The sequence below is a fragment of the Leptinotarsa decemlineata genome, unplaced genomic scaffold (genome assembly GCF_025532065.1).
Source record: "Leptinotarsa decemlineata unplaced genomic scaffold, Ldec_3_MD MMD2_tig00026294_RagTag_RagTag, whole genome shotgun sequence".
NCBI lineage: Eukaryota > Metazoa > Arthropoda > Insecta > Coleoptera > Chrysomelidae > Leptinotarsa > Leptinotarsa decemlineata.
In genome coordinates, this window is record NW_027412674.1 from 581684 (window position 1) to 601499 (window position 19816).

The window sequence follows — 19816 nt, forward strand, 5'->3', positions numbered from 1 at the left end:
CTTTAAAAATTGATCACATTCATTCGTCAACCGCAAAAAGAACCAAATTTCAATCGAGAACGGCTTTTGTGTATATTATGCCGATGGTTTCAAATTGGTCGCGGATAATTCCCACTTGAATGGTGGATAATTTCATGATCAGACTACTGTGGCAACATTGGATTTGGCTTGAGGTTATTGTAAAAATCTGAAAAAGCGTTCTATAATAGTTATTCCGTGTAATACTTTTGAAATTAAGAATCGGGTAAGATATTCAAGAAGACTACAAACTACAAAATGGCTCTGAATCTACAATACGAAGCTATAGGAAAAAGTTTCGTACAGCAATATTATGCTTTATTTGATGATCCAACTCAGAGGCCTAATTTGGTAAACATGTATAATGTAAGTGAATATGAAAATATTTTTATCATTTTTGAACTTTTATAATAAAATTGCAGGTCGAACTATCATTCATGACTTTCGAAGGTACGCAGCTACAAGGATCTGTGAAAATAATGGAAAAACTAAATGTAAGCAGTTTTCATTCTATGTAAAAACTTTTTACAGCTCCTAATTAGAATGATTGGATATTTTGAGATTTGAAATATCAGTATACACCTTTTATAGAATACTGAATGTCTCCATTTTTTTAGTCATGTTAGAATTTTCTGCCTTCTAGGACTTGAGTATATTATTTCTGTATAGAATGTCTTGTTATTCATTTGTAGCAGATATTGAGCTATAGAACCCAATTTATAAAATAATCTGACTTTACTCTAATCATAGCCCCAAAATATCTCCAATTGCCACTTATACCACTGCATTTTGGACACTGTAAAAGACTGTACAAACTAGAGCGAGCTACGAATTAACAGTCTTGACTTTTAACATGCCATTCTTAGCATGTTAAAAGGATAAAATTATGGACAACACATCTGATCTTCTGTATTATGTAAGAAACTCTGCCGAAGACTGCCCGATTTAGTTGAACTACAGATTGGATTGGTAACTCATGCAGAGCTGTAAGTGTATCTGAGTGTGTTCTTCTGATACCAGTTCCAATATTTGACCGGATTTTTCTATTGATATGAAATTAATTACTCATAAAAAATGTGGTCTTCTTAGATGTTGAATTAAATATTGTTCTCCCACCTAAATAACAATTTGCCTTCTGTGTTTATCTACGTGAGTAGGACAATTGAAAATTACTTGGATTAGTATTGTTGAAAAAACAATTGAGACTTTTGCTAACAGAACTTTCTTATAATTCTGCTCTTGGTATGAAAGGTTAGTAAGTTTATGCAGAGATGTCTAACGCATATTCTGTTTTATAAATCTGCTAAATTCATTCAATTTTGTATTTGAAAAATATATTATTACTGGTAAATTTGGAACCTTTGGCATAGAATAAATCCAAAACAACAAGCACTTTTCCCAGACATCAGAACTTCATCTTCTGTAGACGCCAACTTGGTTGTTGAAACGTGTTGAGAATAGTATGGTAGTTCTGTTTTGTTATTAAATAAAGAAGAAAGTAATAAAATTCTTTCACATAAGATCTTGTCACACGTCTCTATGGATGAATTGTGAATTGTTCTGAATTTCTATGTCAAATAACTTATTGAATTATTTTCTTGAAATTTACAAGATTTTATTTTATATTGAACTTATTATTGTTGTTTTTCAGGCTCTAACTTTCCAAAAAATCAATAGGATAATAACTGAGATAGACTCCCAACCAATGTTTGATGGTGGGGTGATAATTAATGTATTAGGAAGATTACAGGTAAGTTCAATTAGTATTCTCATTCTGAAATATTTAGGACCAAAACTTTCTCTCAAATCTACTCTAATCTAATCTAAAGTTTCATTCTTATATTTTTCTATCTATCATTTCTTGTTTTCACTAAATACAATGTAAAATGTTTACTTAGTCTGGTTGATTTGAACGTAACAATCATAAAATGAAGAAAACCTGTTCACCTCTTTACTATTTATTCAATTCTTCTATGACTCTTCTCACAAATGAATTTGCAATAATTATTTTCAATAGCTCCAAATTTTTTAACTATTTTAAGTAAATACAAAAAATCTAAATATGAGAACATGAAAACAGTATACAGTATAAATTAAATAAAATAATTTTGAATACACTGCCCCATTCCTCGGTGAAAATCAATAAAACTATTTATGAAAATTGAAATTTTCTCCAACATAGACTTTATTTCCAAAACATGTTTCACTACATGGTAGCATCCTCAGATGGACTGTCTGTAATGTGAAAATTTTAAATAGAAATTAAATGTTTGTTAAATATGACTTTTAAAAGATATTAAGTATAACTAATAAATTCAGGATTACCATAGTTGAATTATTCAGCTATAGTTATTGATTATACTTACATCCTTTATAAAAGGTGTATCGACGATGTGTGGGTGAACGATATTGCTTTTCAAAGTCAGATAGGAAAAATTATCTCAAATAAAAGTTGTACAGAACTGTGCAAGTTATCTTACAGAAATAACTACTAATATAAAGGGTGTTTAATAAACGTGTGACATCATAGAAGTGGTTTCTAAATGGAACATTGTTTATTTTAATTCAGTCGATTTCCTTGAAAAGAGTTGTTTAAAAAAATATAGGGTCATTTGAGTTTATACTGGGAGATTTGGAAGTTATGGGATGATTTATGTCGCAAAATGGATTCATTCAACACCAAATATCTCTACTCGATCAAATGGAATAAAATAATTTTTCAACCAAAATTCTTGAGATGATCTGATCCCCAATTATACCTCCTCAAACATTTATTGATCATCTGTTTTAGATTTCGAATTTTCTAATCTAATAGGGATTCTGTGTCGTGTAGTGATGACAGTTTTGTCTACTTACCCTGCCACCACTTTTATTTGTTGACTTCTTTCTGAACAAACATCTGTTTTTTTGCAAATTGATTTTAATAAATTTTCACAAATCATAATCTCTTTTATAGAGTTCTTGATGAAACTCAATTTGCTACAAGTGAACTTTATTTTGCTTATCAATATTTTATTCATTAAAATACGACCTATATTCATCATTCATGCAATTTTCGTTATACTAACTTGAGAATTACTGTTGACAGCATTACCCCTATTTTAATCATTCCTTGATTTTGTCACTTGTCTTTTTATGCTTGGCACTGCATGTACGATTTATCGAAGGTTAACTGCATTATCTTGTGGAATATTAGCCCCCCTTAGATTTTGCTGAGACAACCTGACGTCTTCCTCTATGTTCGCAGCATCTTATATGAGAGACTCAGTTTCTGCTGGTCGCTTTTCTGAAAAGAAGCAGCACAACTCCTGAGTTAGTAACTGTGCAATCGCTGACAGAATATCGCTCTTCGTTGCACCTGGGAACAAATACTTGGCCAGTCCCAGTTCATTTAAAATTAACACATCAGCTTCATATTGTTCCTGTCTTGACTTTCTCCATAAAATTTCGAAGTTAGTTCGCCCAGCAACTCTATTGCAGGCGAGACACCGTCATCCTCCAGATTATCTGGGACTGCATGTCAGCCATGCAAGCTAGAGAGCTTGTCAACTAAGGTCGGCCTTTGGTTTGGAGCGTCATTGTTGTTGGTAGGAAATGTGATTATTCTGTTTCACTCACCACAAGGAACAAATTCCCTTGTGCATCCCGATACATAATCTCTGTCGTCTCAAGATTTGAAGTCTCATGACAATTATGTACACAGAAAGGGTTCAGCGTTGAATTCCGTAACTCAAAACAACTCTTCTCGTAGCTGGAAAACGGCTCCTGTGCTTCATCCTCTCTCATGAGACCTAATGGCTCAAAGGACAGATCCGAATGTTCCATACTATCCCTAACACTAACCAACAAATTCTACGTGACTCGAGCTACCTAACATCCCTAACTTTGAGGGACTGCTTCCGGAGACAAACTGGATTTCAAATGCCAACTATAGATTTGGCAGTTATTGGAATTACACAAAATCACTTCGGCTATAGAGCATGACTTATTATACATAATTATTCAATGTGTTTCGGGATGTGTTGTTTAAAAATAGAATAGCGCAGGTTGCTTTTTTCACTTATTTCTGATTTATTTCTGAAGTACTGTTCATCAACAATAAAACAGCATTAGTACATCTTCTGGCACCTTCAACCCAATGATTCATAAAAACTGTATCTTTGTACCAATCCTGTGATGTTATAGACTTGTTTGCATAGGAACTGTATTTAACTCTAGATCGGCATCAATCATCTCTGTGGGGGAACACTTCTGACCCTAGTTTTTCTGTGAAGTTCAGTTTCACATTTTTTTGGAAATTCAGTAGCTGACTTTTACATAGTGTGTTCTTAAATGTGATAAACCTATTTTATACTGTTTTAACCATAACTTTATTTACTTCAACATACAAATTCTCAAAATTGAAACGTCTTTAAAAAAACTGACTACCTATTCTGTCAAAATAAATATTGAACTTATATACAGTCTCTTCAACAATATCTTTGAACCTTTCAACAAAGTCTAATGGACCTACTGTATAAAATATCCATGATTTTCATTTTCAAAATATTGAATAATCACCTTTCTGTATATCTTGAATTGATTACAAGGAAAAAGTTTCTATCTACTCAAATATAATCTCACTGATCACCTATAGTCTATATATATTACTATAACTTTCAGTTTAATTACTCAGTGTCTAAGCATTATCTCAAGAACAGGTCACAAGTAGTCAAAATCAAAAACTTTGAATAAGAACGAATTTTTGTACCTTCTGGAGTGCCACAGGGCTCTCATTTGTGACCCCTGCTGTTTACCCTATTTATGGCAGTTCAAATCATTACTGTAAATTCTTGCTGTTTGCTGATGACCTGAAGCTATATTTGCCTATCGAAAATATTGAAGATTGTCATAAGATACAGGATATCATTTCTCTATATGTTTGGCCTGGAAACAATGGGATGTCGTTAAATCAAGGAAAATGTACAATGTTTGCTAGAATAAATATCAAAATCGTCTTTAACTATGTTCATGACGATGTCAATCTAAAACGGCTCATTGAAATAAAAGATGTGGGTATAATCTTTGATGTGAACCTTTCGTTCATCATCCACGTCACCACCATCAATAAAGCAACTTGAACTTCTTGGTTTCGTCTTCCAAAATTGAAATTTAGGATAATGAAATTAATGCAAGAATACTTTATTTTGAAGTGAAATTGACAGATGAAACTTTCAAGATGGCGGCTGGGCGCCATCTGGGGAAAAAAATTGAATATCAAATCAAATCAAAATATGCTTTATTACCCAAGATATAAACATCTTATTGGCAAAGTCTAGTAAAGTAAAACATGTATAAGGGACAATTAACAAATATAAACTATAAAATAATGCTTAAACACCAGAGCAGAGTATATGGACAGAACAATATTAAGTCCAGTTGAACAGCTACAAATATAAGTACATGAATTTATGAATATTAAGTAAACGTAAATATATAATTCTACATAATGAACATTGATAGCCATTTTGTGTTGGTTTCAATAACTTGTTTACACAAAGCTACATGTCAATTATTCGATAGAGCCTTGGTAGAATTCGTCCACACTATAATAGGGCCTCCCAACAAGGTATTCTTTCACTTTCTTTCTGAATTTCTTTCCATTATATATTCGCCTTAAATTAATGGGAAGGTGGTTAAATAACTTCTTGCTATTGAAAATAATAGAATTTTGTGTAAGGGCTAGAGAAGGTGTGGGAAGGAAAACTGAGTAAGACTGACTTGTACTATAAGTTGCGGTGTTCCTAAATTGCTTTTTATATTTTTTGTGGATAAGACACACTGTTTCCAAAATAAAAAGACATACAAAGGTCAGAATTTTTTGCTTCACAAATAATGGGCGGCATGAATCCCTGTAGCTAGCCTTGCATAAATATCTGATGGCTCTTTTTTGTAGAGAGAATACCATATTGAAACGAAATTTTGCACAATTTCCCCAGAAACAAATTCCATAACGTAAATAGGATTCAATTTGTGCAAAATAAACTGATATTGTGATAGTAGTGTCCAACTTTTTTGCAACAACTCTCACTGCATGACATCCTGCTGCTAGTCTTTTACATAAGTAGTCGACATGGAAATCAAATTTTAGATTTTCATCAATGAAGAGCCCTTAAAATTTGTTTTTCTCCAAATTTTCTATTTTTACATTTTCCAAGTGTACTTCCCCTATGTTACATCTAAACGTGATCACCTTTGTTTTATCGATGTACAATGATAAGAGATTGGAATCACACCACTCTTTAACCGTTCTTATGTCGACGATGATTTGATCAAGTAAATTGGAGGCTGTATTGCTATGCCAGAGGATAGTGGTATCGTCAGTGAAACATGTGAATTTACCACTTATGTTAACATGGACCAAGTCATTGACATAAATGAGTAACAACACCGGTCCCAAAACGGAACCTTGTGGAACCCCACTGTCAATGAAGCGTTCCTCTGATGAAATTCCATCTAATAGAACATTCTGCCGCCGATGAGAAAGGTACGTCTCAAACCAAAGTAATGCCGATCCTCTAAATCCGTAAACTTCCAGCTTGCGAAGAAGCAGCATGTGGTCTACACAATCGAAGGCTTTGGTTAGGTCACAAAACATGGCCGCCGCAGATTCTCTGTCATTCAGATTGGTGTACAGGTTTTCCATGAGTGAAAATATGGCGTCTTGTGTACCTTTTGAAGACTGAAAGCCAAATTGGAATAAATTTATCACCTTGTTTTTCTCGAGGAAGGATATTACTCCTTTTTTTTTACCAGTTTTTCTATAATTTTAGACAAGACGGGTAGCAAAGCAATTGGCCTAAAATTAGCTGGGTTGTCAAGATCGCCTCCTTTATGTAGAGGAATGATTGTGGCAATTTTCAAACACGATGGGAACATACCTTTAGAGAATGAGAGGGGGTCTTGTGACACATCATTTTGAAGCTCCTGACGAATACTTCACAACCTTAGAATATGAAATCAATATTTTCACCTATTACAAAATGGTGGAACATTTAATAATTTCCTAAAGACAAACACATTAATATCGATATTTCTAGAAATATTCCTTTTTATCTGCCATATGGCAATTCCAACAACCCGATAAGGTTTGTTGAGTTATTTTTTGTTTATAAAAAATTCGAGTGACACCAACCCTCACGTTTTCCGGGAAACACATACCCAATATCCAGAAAAAATTACCGTATGGGCAGGAATATTGGGAAACCATATTGTAGGGCCTCTATCTATTGATCAAAATTCAACAGGGGAACTGTATTTGAATAAGCTGGAAACGTTGACCCTCTCATCACTGAAATCGTCGAAGCGAATCCTAATGAATTCAATATGAATATTGTATTCTAAGAAGATGGAGCACCACCACATTACTCCAGAGAAGTAAGAAACTATTTGGATACTACTTTTCCCGGTCGTTGGATTGGCCGTCGAATTCCTACAGAATGGCCAGCCCGCTCGCCAGATTTGACACCTTTGGACTTTTTCTCAAGGGGCTATTTGAAGCAAAAGGTGAACGAAACTGAACCTGAACCCCATTTCCATTTAATTTTTCCCCAGATGGCGCCCAGTCGCCATCTTAAAAGTTTCATCTGTCAATTTCACTTCAAAATAAAGTATTCATGCATTAATTTCATTATCCCAAATTTCAATTTTTCGAGATGACCCGTTCAAAAAATAATAAGGGGGAGGGAGACATTAAAGAAATGCACTGTATGGTAACCCAATGTAACATGGGTTCAATAATGATCTCTATTGTGTGTTTGCAAATATTTATGATAGCATGAAAACTGAGAAATTAAACTTCCTGTTTTTTACCACTTGTATTTGTAACTAACATTACTGCGGTTTCTTCCTCTAAGGACATTTTCAAATGACATTACTGCGGTTTCTTCCTCCAAGGACATTTTCAAATGTATACCTATATATCTTACGGAAAGAACGTACATTGTTAGAGTTAATCATTGTTATTCTCCTACTATCGCAGTTACATGTATCGCAGTTACATGTTCCACAAGGTTCGCAGTTGGGACCACTGTTGTTTAACCTTTTTATCAACGATTTAATCAGCTGTTTCCATAAAAGCAAAGCTTTGCTATTTACCGAAGATTTAAAATGTTTTAAAATAATTGAAAGTGAAGCTGATACATTGTGTTTACAAAACAATATAGATTGCCTATCTAACTGGTGTTCGCAAAATGGTATGTGTTTGAATACATACAAATGCCAAATTCTTCGCTTTCATCGAACACATCACTCAATCACTTTCGAATATAGTATAAATAATAGGACCTTACATTCTGTTATTGAAACCAAAGATCTAGGTGTGATCCTAGACTCCACACTCAGCTAAAAATCACACATTTTCGCTGTAATTCAAAAATCTATGAAGATACTTGGCTTTATAAAGAGAATCACCCGTGATTTCACCAACATCACTGCTATTAAATCTCTTTATTTTTCCCTGGTTAGATCTCATCTCGATTATTGTTCCACAGTTTGCTCCCCTCATTACGTTATACAAAAAGAGAAACTCGAGGCCGTACTGCACAATTTCCTGAGATATATTGCCTTCAAGATGCGTGTATACTATGACTATACTGCATTGGAATGCATTTTGAATATACCTTCTCTTGAGGCTCGCAGAAAATATAGATTTAATACTTCTATTTAAAATTATCAACGGACTGAATATCAGCCGAGCTTCTCTCCAAAATATCTTTACATGTCTCCAGTCGTTCAACTAGACAGGTGCAAACGTTTTACGTTTCTTTTCACAGATTCAATTATTCATACAACAACTTTATTCCCAGAACTCTTCGATTGGATCACTCTTTAAATAACCTTCAAACCTTTAATATATCAGTTTCTAGCTTCAAAAACCATATTCTTCGCCTAGCCATTAAATACTCTCTGCTTATGTTGTTGTATTGTGTCTAGTTTTATTTGCCTGTGAGAATTATATTAGTTCATATTGTTATACATTTTTATTTAATAATCTACTGCTTGTTATCTTACTTTGAAATTGTATTATTCTTATAATTTACTTTTAATCCACTGTATTGCATCAAGTACTACATACACTGTACTACTTATATCTGAATTGGGCTTGCCCATGTATATACATAAATAAATAAATATACAATAAACAGTTTATTGTATACTTTTGAAAATGCCCCTAAAGGACGAAATTGCAGTAACGTTAGTTACAAATACAAGTGGTATAAAAAATAGGAAGTTTTATTTCTCAGTTTTCATAATGATCTCCTACCAAGTAGTAATGGCTATACCCATCATTTTATTTATGGAATCACCGAAATTATATTAAAAATTTTTCAAATTCCCAGTTGAAGTTCTAACGTTTTCAATAGATTATATTTACTATATTTCATCATATCAACAGACTGATGAAGATCTTCCGCATGCCTACGTGCAAACATTTGTTTTGAAACCAATAGAAGGAAGTTTTTTTGTTCAACATGATATCTTCAGGCTTGTTCTCCATGATACCATTTAACCGGGAATTTGTTGCAGTATGTATTGTTCACAGTTTTTTTTATATAGCTTGCACTCTGTTTTGTGCTTCTGTTAACTCACTAATTTTGCACTCACTTTTTATTCATATTCATATTTGATTAATCGATTAGAGGATGCTACTGTTGAACACGAATCCTCATATGCCCTAATCCTTAACTATATTATATGAACTCATTTCAGTAAATAATTGTTCTGTTTAAAATCTGTTTTTCCGTTAATCAGCTGTCTGTTTTAACATATACTAATTTAATCAAAAAAACTTCGGCATGAAGTTTTATTATCTCTCAAACCAATTTAACTGCTTTCAGTAATGTTTGTGATTTAACACAAAATATCCTACCATTTTGAATCATGAGTTTATGGTAATCTCAGCAAACAGATGAAAATGTGAAACAAATACTAAAGTCGCTTAAATAAATATACATGTATGCAGTTAATATTTCAATTGTTTATCTTTTCATTGTCTGAAAAGGTTTTGACAGAATTTAAAATATATGGAAGAAAAAATAAAATCAAAATGAATGACCGTTCAAATCGTTAAAAATACTAAAAAACGAACACAAATGTTCGAATGAGCTAGTTAACACAAAAATAATTCAAAGATGGGAAAGAAATTGAAAAAATAAACTCAAAAATCAAATAAAAGGCTGATTTGTAAAGAAAACAAATAATTGTGACCTGAAATGAAAATGTTTCTTATTAGTCAGTGGGCTATGCTCAAAAAGACAGGCAAATCTAAAGTAATGAATTTCAAATGTTCAAGCCTGTTTCGGATATACCTACACAGTAGGTTGAATGGACTGATGCCTATCCGAAAACAACTACTTCCCTGGCTATTACCACGAAGGGGACCAACAGGCGTTAATGCAGGAATCTTCACAATGAAAATGATTTAATAATTGGGTTCAACTGAAATCTATTGAAAACACTTTTCATTCACCAGAACAAAAATGCTGTCTCTCGACGCGTTTCAGGAGGTGACTAGTCATTCCCTGATGATACTAACCCAATGGAAATTGATTTTCGGTTTTTTTGAAAAATATATATTTTTATTTGAACCCCTGTATAATTTAAACCAGGGCGTTCAGAAATTAGATCGCGATAAGTTTTCATTAGAATATGATAGACTACATAATATCAAAAATTCAGCAATTTTCACATGAAGATCGGTATATTGAAAACACTCTCTCATTTCATTAATTCGGACTTCCATTGTCCAGTATGATATAAAATGATTTGAAATCTCTGAAAGAATCTGTAAAAATTGAAAAGGTTAGCTGAAAAATAACAATTATATAAAGCAAAAAAACTGAAATTACAAGGAAATCAAATACAAGCAACAACCAAAAAATAAAAATAAAAAAATTGAACTGTTAACACGAGATGAAAATTAAACAACAACGTAAGTCCTCCCATCAATTTCACAATGGAGAAGGAAATCCACAACGAATTGCCATTCTTAGACATATTGGTGAAAAAACCGACGCTAAATGGGAAACATCTGTATATCGAAAACCCACTCACACAGGACACTATCTGAACCAGGAATCCAACCACCATCAATCGACTAAGAGAGGAATCATCAAGACTCTCCTAGACCATGCTTTCGGGCTCTGTAATACAAAGGAAGGCCTCGAAAAGGAACTAGACATCATCAAAAATGACCTTCAACGGAATGGTTACTCCAAAGTGATGGTGGAACAGGCTTTAGCTAGAAGACAGCAAGAGCTTCACAAGAAAGAGAAGCCGCCACAACCAGTACTTGTACTTCTCTACATCAGAGGATTGTCGGAAAGGATAGGAAGGATTGAGTCCTAGTATAACATCAGAACCTGTTTCAGATCAGGGAACACTATCCATAGCGGCATCACGAAAACCAGGCCACCAAACGCGGACTGCGATTCCAAGAATTGCATTTACCGGATACCCTGCGAGTGCGGAGAATCATACATCGGTGAAACTAAGATGCCATTGAAAGTTCGCATTGCTGGGCACAAGAAACACTCACAACGAGGAGAAACCAGCAAATCATGAATAGCAGAGCATGTTTGGACTCATCAACATAACATCAAGTGGGCTCAAGCTGAAATCATCCACAAGGAGGAACACTGGTTAGGAGAAAATTCAAAGAAGCCGCATATAGGTTGTCCAACAACGCATTTAGCCAAGCTAGCGTAGGGATACGCAACATATGGAAACCTCTAATCAAGCGGAACACGACCAACTGCCACGAAACGGTCAGCTTCCGCTAAAACCGATGATGCGGAGAGAGGGAAGAAGGGATAGGTGAAAGCACTCAAATCACCTATAAATAGTCAGATTTCCGAGGAATAAGTCCAGTTTTATCACCCGTAGACGATTGTGGATACTAACAATCGAAACATCGTAAAGTAAGTTGGTTTGGAATCTTTCAATTTTAATTTCTTAATAATTTTTTAATTTTCATCTCGTGTTAATAGTTCAATTTTTTTACTTTTGTTGCTTGTATTTTATACCATTGTAATTTCAGTTTTTTTGCTTAATATAATTGTTATTTTTCAGCTAACCTTTTTAATACAGATTATTTCAGGGATTTTAAATCAATTTATATCATATTAGACAATGGAAGTCCGAACTAATGAAATGCACTATGAAACATTGTCAACCACCTTCAAACAAACACTTTTCTCTCATTAGAACAAAAATGCGTTTCGCTAACCAAATTAGCATCATCTGGAAATGACTAAAAATGACGTTAACTTGGTTGGCGAAACGTGCCTCGAAAGACAGCATTTTCAATAGATTCCCTTCATGTCAGAGTTTCCAAATTATGTTATCATGAAGATTGGTGCGGAGTCCTTCAAACAAAGATTGCAATAGCTTCCCAATGTGAGAATGATCATTCTTGTTTCAGAAAGCTATTTTGTAGCGGAACCCATGTCGCGGTTTTTGTAAAAAGAATTATTTAACTTAATTCACTAATCATGATTTCAACAGAGACGCATAGTACAGATCCTTAAATGTTTTAAACAAATTTCTTTTCCTTGTCTGAACTCAAGCATGTAGTGATTGAGAAGAAAATGTATTATATAACATGGGCTTTCACAGCCGGAGTCAAGATTAGAGAAAACAAAATATTGACTGGTATTCTGTAGTCGAATGGAACTGGTAGTACCAAACTTTTCGTCTGCTACATCTGCAGACATCTTCCTGCGAAATATCAGCAAGAACTGATTAAGAAGCTTCATATTTTCGTATTCACCCATATTCATAGTTCAAGGGTTGGTGGGGGTGCCCATGCGAAAGTAATACTGCTTTTGGGATGTTGATCGAAGTTGTATTCAAGTCTTTTTTGGCTTTTTTGAGTATTGGATACCACATTTTATACCTATACTTTTTTCTTTTCTGTAGAAATTGTTGGGATGCTTACAGATCTCAATGGTCTGTTACAGACCACGTAATGAAATATGAAGAAACCACTGTCCTATATAATAATTCAACGCATTCCATGCAGTACTTCATAGGGAGGTCATTCAGATCTATGAGCATAATGATATAATTATAAACTTCGTTGTCAGAAGAATGATCTTATTGCCAAAACACATATACATATGAAAATATGCTAAAAATAGATGTTTAGCACAGTAAAGAAAATTTGCGCAGTAAAATGTGGTAATAAGAAATAGAAATAAAATCAAGAGGAAAGTTACACAAAACGCAAAAATGGTGTAAGTTATTGCAGATGCCAAATGCAACTTATAATTTAGTTAGAGGGGACCAAAGAAAATTCATCTCTATGCTTGTTTATCAAACAAGCCGTTTCTAATATAAAAATGGCATAAAATGTCAAAATATTATTTGTTATGAATATAGGCCTACAAGAGTCTTGTTTCATTTTGAAGAGATAGTATAGAACATTCTTCCAGAACGAAATTCCATATCTCAAGTGTGGGTCTAGTAGTGAATATTAAACAGATTTAGCTGCAGGAATCCCAATTCTCTAGAAACTATTCTCACCGCATAACAACCGAAAGAAAGTTTTTTAGTGAGTATTCTGATGTGTGGTCTTCAAATCTCAAGTCTTTGTCTATGATAATGGTCGGTCGGTAGCCAGGCGGTTCGACGTGGGTGCTTTGTTCACTCAGACAATCGGCCGATGTGTCTGTCGCTGGTTCAAGCCCCAGGTTTAACGATTTTCACTTGCTATCGTCCAACCCGTGTTAGGAATCACACGTTAAAAGATAAGACCTCGTTAGGCCTTAGCTCGCACCAGTTTCGACTTTTAAGGGTTGTTGTTCGTAAGGGTGCGATAGCTGGTTAACGGAAAAACATATTTTAAACATATAATACCCAGGAATTTGGTGTTTAATTTATTCTCGATAACACTTTTATTGATGGTAATTGGAAAGTTATCAATAGAACCCCGAAAAGATATCAAATTAGTTTTGTAGATATTCAAAAATGAGAGATTAGCATCTCACCAGTCCTTGATAATACTGATATCTGAAGATATAACCTAGTGGAGATCTGAGGTATTTTTAATGTGCCATAGTATTGTGGCATCATCTGCGAATAAACGTGAACTTTCCCATTATATTCAACGAAGTCAGGTCATTTATATTCAAAAGAAAGATAATGAGACCAAGAATAGACCTCTGAAGGACTCCACTGTTTATACTAGCTGCAGTTGATAATGACGTAGGCATTTTAACAATTTGACTTCTACCGGTGAGGTATGATTCAAACCACTTATGAGTTATTCCAATTTTCTGAGCAGTATTTCATGATTGACACAATCGAGTGCTTTGGATAAATCACAGCTGCAGCTAAATCAGGATTGGTAATATTCTTCTAAACTTCGTTCAGAAGGGACACTATGGCGTCATTAGTACACTTTTTCGGTTGGAATCCAAATTGTTTGCAATTTATAATATTATGTAACATTAAGAAATCAGTCAAACGATTTTTTACATTTTTTTCTATTAGTTTGGCTAATGAGGGGAAAAGACAAATTGGACAAATTCTACAGAAAAGAAGAAAGTACACTTGTCAACAGAACCTGATATCCAGTACTTAAAAAGGTTGGAAATAGACTGAAAAACAACTCCGATCGTCATTCCACCAGCAGCATACATGTCAAACCGTGGCCCAATCAGAATAACCTAGCACAAATGCGAACCAGTGAGCAAAAGTGAGCATTCGCATGGACGCCCCACCACCATCTGGCCCAACCATCCTCTAATCTGGCTCGAAGCAAGACATTGTGAACTACCGAGGAGAAAATCCCAAAACATTAATTTAGCTTAAAAATCATTATCTCGGGAATGAGCATCATGGATTCATCCAGAATGAATCAACACTAGCCAGCTTTTTAAGTTGTCAAAACTTCAATAAAGCCTTAGGGTACCCACACAAAAAAGTAGTTTATTAAGCGCCCCCATTTTCGGCATAATCTACTCTTACAATTGACCTGAGTAGTACACAATGAACGCCTGTTTTCAGCCAATCCGGGCCAGTTTAAAAACAACTTTCACGCTTCTACAAATATGTCTGGTTCATCTTCAGTTCATCACTACATTAAGTAACTGGTGAAACATGGGCCTTGATCTGCATATCGAAAATTTTTGAAAACTAGCCTCGCATGACATTGTCCTCGCTCTCAACATCATTTTTCGCAAATATCTAGTTAAATAAATGTAGTCAATTTTAGAGCTCTTTTAAAGCTATGTGCTGAATAAATGTTTTAAGAGTATAAGTAAAAGTATAAGTCACTTCTTCAACTCAACAACACCGTGAATTTCATGTAATTGTCAATATACGTATATACTCAGTATCCTAAAACTTTTTTTTTCAGGCCGACGACGATCCTCCACATGCGTTTTCCCAAATATTTGTTTTAAAACCACTAGGAGCCTCATTTTTTATTCAGCATGACATTTTCAGATTGGGAATTCACGATTCAGCTTGATTTATAATGTATAAGAACATTTTTTATATTTGTGAATGCAAAATTACTTTACATCTCTTCTCTAAGTTGGTAATCATTTAGTGCTTATATCCTATTCAATCCATTACAATAATTATTAAAACTTATTTTCCAAATGTAGAATTTTATTTCAAACCATATAACGTGAATGGAACAAAGGTATTTGAAAAAAATGTAAGTCGAAGTTACAATTTTTTCTTTTGTTATCTACGGCATCGAGTACTAGTGCAATTATCCCCGTGTTTTGGATAGACTTCTCGAACCACCTAGGGAGCATCATGACTATTCGCAATCCTGTCAGCTATGCAACGTAGCAGTATCAATCTAATTTCACTAGGTGAATCGCGAAAGGAATATTTGGTCAAAGCGGGATTCCAACTCACAATCTTTGGACCCTGAGTCGTGCACAATACCACTGATGAGTAAAAGTTATTATTTGTGAAAAAATGTCACATACAATAACTCTGGTATAAAGTGAAATTTCAAAACTATCTCAATGGGCCATCGAAGGTTGTGGAACTTGTTTCAAAGAATTCAATCGGATAATTTCCTCAAATGGTAATTGATTCTCACATTAGATATACAACAGCTTGGAAATTATATTAGTTTATACAGAGATTTATTAGTCTTAGTTTAGAGTTAGAATACGACAAAATGACGTGTTTAGCACGTCAGACTAGAATCCTGAGTTCACTAATTGAATTTCATAATTAACTATGAACTATCAAAATAACCTGACCATAGGGGAGTTTTTTCCTTTTGTAGTGTTCAAACAATTAATGCAAGGAGTGGAAAAAATCCAAGTGTTTAAATAAAAAATTATTTTCTGGATACTTTGTTCATTCATGTGCTGAAATAATACCCCTTCATTACACTTCATAATAAATGTAGAAGTTTCATGATATTAATACTATAACATATGGGGTTAAAACATGAACACTGAGAAATCGGCGATGCATTTTTTGATATCCATCAGTTAATAAAAGAAATGGATTATTTTAGTTTGCTTATTTCAGCGTGGAACAGCTGTAGTTTCTAACTGGCTGCTGACTTAATTGAACCCCAGCCGAGATCGTCGCATCATCAAAACCTACAGGCCGTTTCTTTTATCATGTGGTAACCGTAACAGATACGAAGACGATTGAATGGGAAAAAAGGTAACTGTAATCAAGAACAATACAATGGTCGAAGAAAATTTACGGGGACTCTCGCCCATCTCGAGTTTTACGGGGAAAACAAAAACGCTGTTTTTCGTTTTTTTTTTTCGAATGGAATTGTTATTTCGGAGAATATCAAAAAAGGAAAATGTTTTTGTATTCAAAGTGTATTTTCTTCAAATCCATCTTATGTTAATGCTGAAATGAAAGAAGTTGAACTTTTCAAGTAAGTTCCTATAATGAAGAATACCTTCGTTTGCGGATCCTCTGTTTCATTCAACTCCATTTTGTTAACCATTTCAAAAGATTAAAATGGGCATGAGTGACTTGAGGTCGAAGCCACTCCCGTTGATAAGTTTTCATAAAATTCATGTTTCCCCAACTAGTCTATATGTAACCGAATTTTCTGTGTCATTTTCAATAAAGCACATTGATATTAAATGTGGCTTATTCGGTGGGAGGGGAGGGGGGTAATTTCCAGAAGGAATAATTTATATATGAAAATACGCATATAACAATAGTCATGTGAATATTGAATGGTCAAACCAGAATTGCAACACTCTACCCGACGCGCGTTTCACTAACAAAGTTGGCCTCTTCAGGGGGTTGAAGTTCTCTTATTCCTCACTCTCAAACTGGTCTCTATTAAAATCTAATGGAGTACACCCTCGGACGCACATCAATGATTTTGGGTAGAAAAAGAAAGAAAAATTATTAAATGATTGAAAGGGAATTGTTCCTTGATATCTCTCTCTACCTACCAAACGCAACTTTTAGTATTCAAGGAGATAGCATCATGTACCTAGGTTACTTTATAACTTACTCAGAAGATGACACAGTGTGTCGAAACAGCTGTTAGCATTAATTGTTAGTGTAAATTTTGAAGTATCATTTTCACCCTACCAATTCAATTAAAATGAATTCACACATATCAGAAGCCGAAACTGTAGAACAGAAATATTTCTATCTAAAACCAAAGGCAATGAGGTTGTGATATTCGGCAAGTCAGATTACTGTGAGATATTTGATAATTTTGTTGAGAACGGTCCCTGTAATCAATTACCTAACATCTCATTGCCTGAGATGGTTTCAGAAGTGAAAAACACTCAAGTGTCAAAATTTATTCGCATCGACTTTGAACAGGAGTCTACTCAAAAAAACAGTTTGATACTGTATCTATCTCACAATTGGGTTCATTTATAAATCTACATCAATTCATAGATACAAATAAATTTGCGAGATGGAGAGATTTCAGTATCATTTGATGTATCCTCATTGTTTCCAAGTGTCCCTATACCAAAAACTATGAATATTTGAGGAATTTTCCGTGTGTAAATGGTCTCAGTGGAGAAATAATTGAAGAAGTAGATCAACTATGAGTTTCTGTGGCACAGCCAATTCAACTAACAGAAGCAATGAAGTACATAGAGCTCTGAACGGCCGAATTTCTTGAGTTATTTGCAGAAAACACAAAAAGGGACTTTTGGAGACACCCCTACCCCTCCATACTTTATGACACCTCCTCTTAGATATCTACCGATTTTGGCTTCGTACTGGTTATACATGTGACTTATTCTTTTTGATCTTCATTGAATAAGTTGTAAGTAGAAAACTTTCCCTATTTACTTTTTATAGTTTCCCAAAAATAAATGTTAACGTTTAATTTTTTAATTTTGATTCTTTTTTTCAAAACAACTATGGTTCTAATCGTTGAAGGTAAGAATGTCCCTTTGAAAAATTTTCATATTTAGAAAAATTGAAAATGTATGACTATTATTCTATGGTAACAGATAAGAGTGTACTGAATGAGGTATCAAAACCCCATTTACTCGCACTAACCTGACACCCTCTACACAACTGCATAACATAATCAAGAACCCATCTAAGTCTCTCAACGACATGCTCCAACAACCAACGAACTAAAATTCACCAACCTCACGCCCTCTACATAACCCTGATCGACTAACCCATGTAAATCTCCCAACCTCTTTTAAACGATTTCCATACAACTTCCACCATACTATTGATCACACTAAACTTCAAAAAATTATTGGTAGTTTGTGAATTTATTGTTTTGATTGATTGAACTCAGAATTTCAAAGTATTTTGTTCTGGAACCAGAATGAGAATTAAACCTTTATGCATGGAAGTCGTTTCACAAGAAATAGTAATATCTTCTAACATATTAATTTTTTCAATTAGATTCTTTTTAATGGTCCCACATTTTATTATGCAACTTTTTCAACACTTCCTTAGTAGTTTGAAAATACTCTACTCTCGAACCTTTAGGGTATACAAGCCTGCCTCAAAACGACAGGAATTTTAAAAAAAAGTTCGGAAGATTCTCGTTTTTGGCTAATCATGTCTACTAGGGGCCCAGTGAAAAAAAATTGAGGCAACATAACAGGAAAAGTATTGTGTTGTGTTGGTTGCTGTTGTGTGTTATTTGTTGTGTGTATGTTTTGAGTCACGTGCTATTTGTAGTGCGTGAGTTTTTTAATTTTACTTATCCAATACCCACTGACATACAAGTTGAAATTCGTGATAAAACTCCTGAAAGTATGAGAGGTTGGACTTGAAATGACTTGTAAAAAAATTTTGAAAGAGTAGGAAACTTACAATTAAAAAGTTCCAACTGCAGAACTTTAGCTTCACTGTTTACAATTTTAATTCAGTGCCGAAGTTAGGACACTACGTGACCATTTCGGCATGGACGCATCGCCGAGAAATTTCGATCGAGAACTTTTCACCCTGATGAAAGTTGTGTGTTTACTCTATAGAGATTCAAAACATTACGTTTGTTTGAAATATATTTGACAGGCGAAGAATGATTATGGTGGAAGGTAGAACTAGAACCTCTAGCACAAAATCAAACACAAATACTTCTCCACGTACCAGAACTATAACGCTCACCTTGAGGCATATTTCACTAACTATATTGGTATTATCTGACATTCTAATGAACAGTGATGCCAAACTGATTGGCGTTGAGAAAAGCGTCATAGTATTTGCGTTTTAATGATAATGCTAACAACCCTGCCAATGATGCTTCAACTATTACAAATGAGTAAAATTTCTCAAAAGGGCTAGTATAATAATTTCAATA

General features: G+C 34.1%; 1 protein-coding gene across 2 annotated transcripts; it reads left to right on the forward strand.

Annotated features, from left to right (window-relative positions):
* LOC111510767 (nuclear transport factor-2) lies at window positions 1-15669 on the forward strand. Of its 2 annotated transcripts, XM_023166701.2 has the most exons (5): window positions 1-384; window positions 441-512; window positions 1670-1768; window positions 9455-9584; window positions 15422-15669. In XM_023166701.2, exons 1-4 carry the CDS (start codon window positions 277-279, stop codon window positions 9566-9568), a joined length of 393 nt encoding a protein of 130 aa, XP_023022469.1. In that variant the 5' UTR covers window positions 1-276; the 3' UTR covers window positions 9569-9584; window positions 15422-15669. The 2 variants fall into 2 exon arrangements, with proteins under 2 accessions (XP_023022469.1, XP_023022468.1); XM_023166700.2 differs by lacking the exon at window positions 9455-9584 and having other exon boundaries at window positions 15-384.
* Window positions 15670-19816: the final 4147 nt, after the last annotated feature.

Excerpts from the sequence above, each read along its gene's own strand:
- LOC111510767 (XM_023166701.2), top strand. The coding sequence starts at position 277 with ATGGCTCTGAATCTACAATACGAAGCTATAGGAAAAAGTTTCGTACAG. Across the intron at positions 513-1,669 it reads AAATAATGGAAAAACTAAAT|GCTCTAACTTTCCAAAAAAT; the intron begins GTAAGCAGTTTT and ends GTTGTTTTTCAG. Across the intron at positions 1,769-9,454 it reads ATGTATTAGGAAGATTACAG|ACTGATGAAGATCTTCCGCA; the intron begins GTAAGTTCAATT and ends TCATATCAACAG.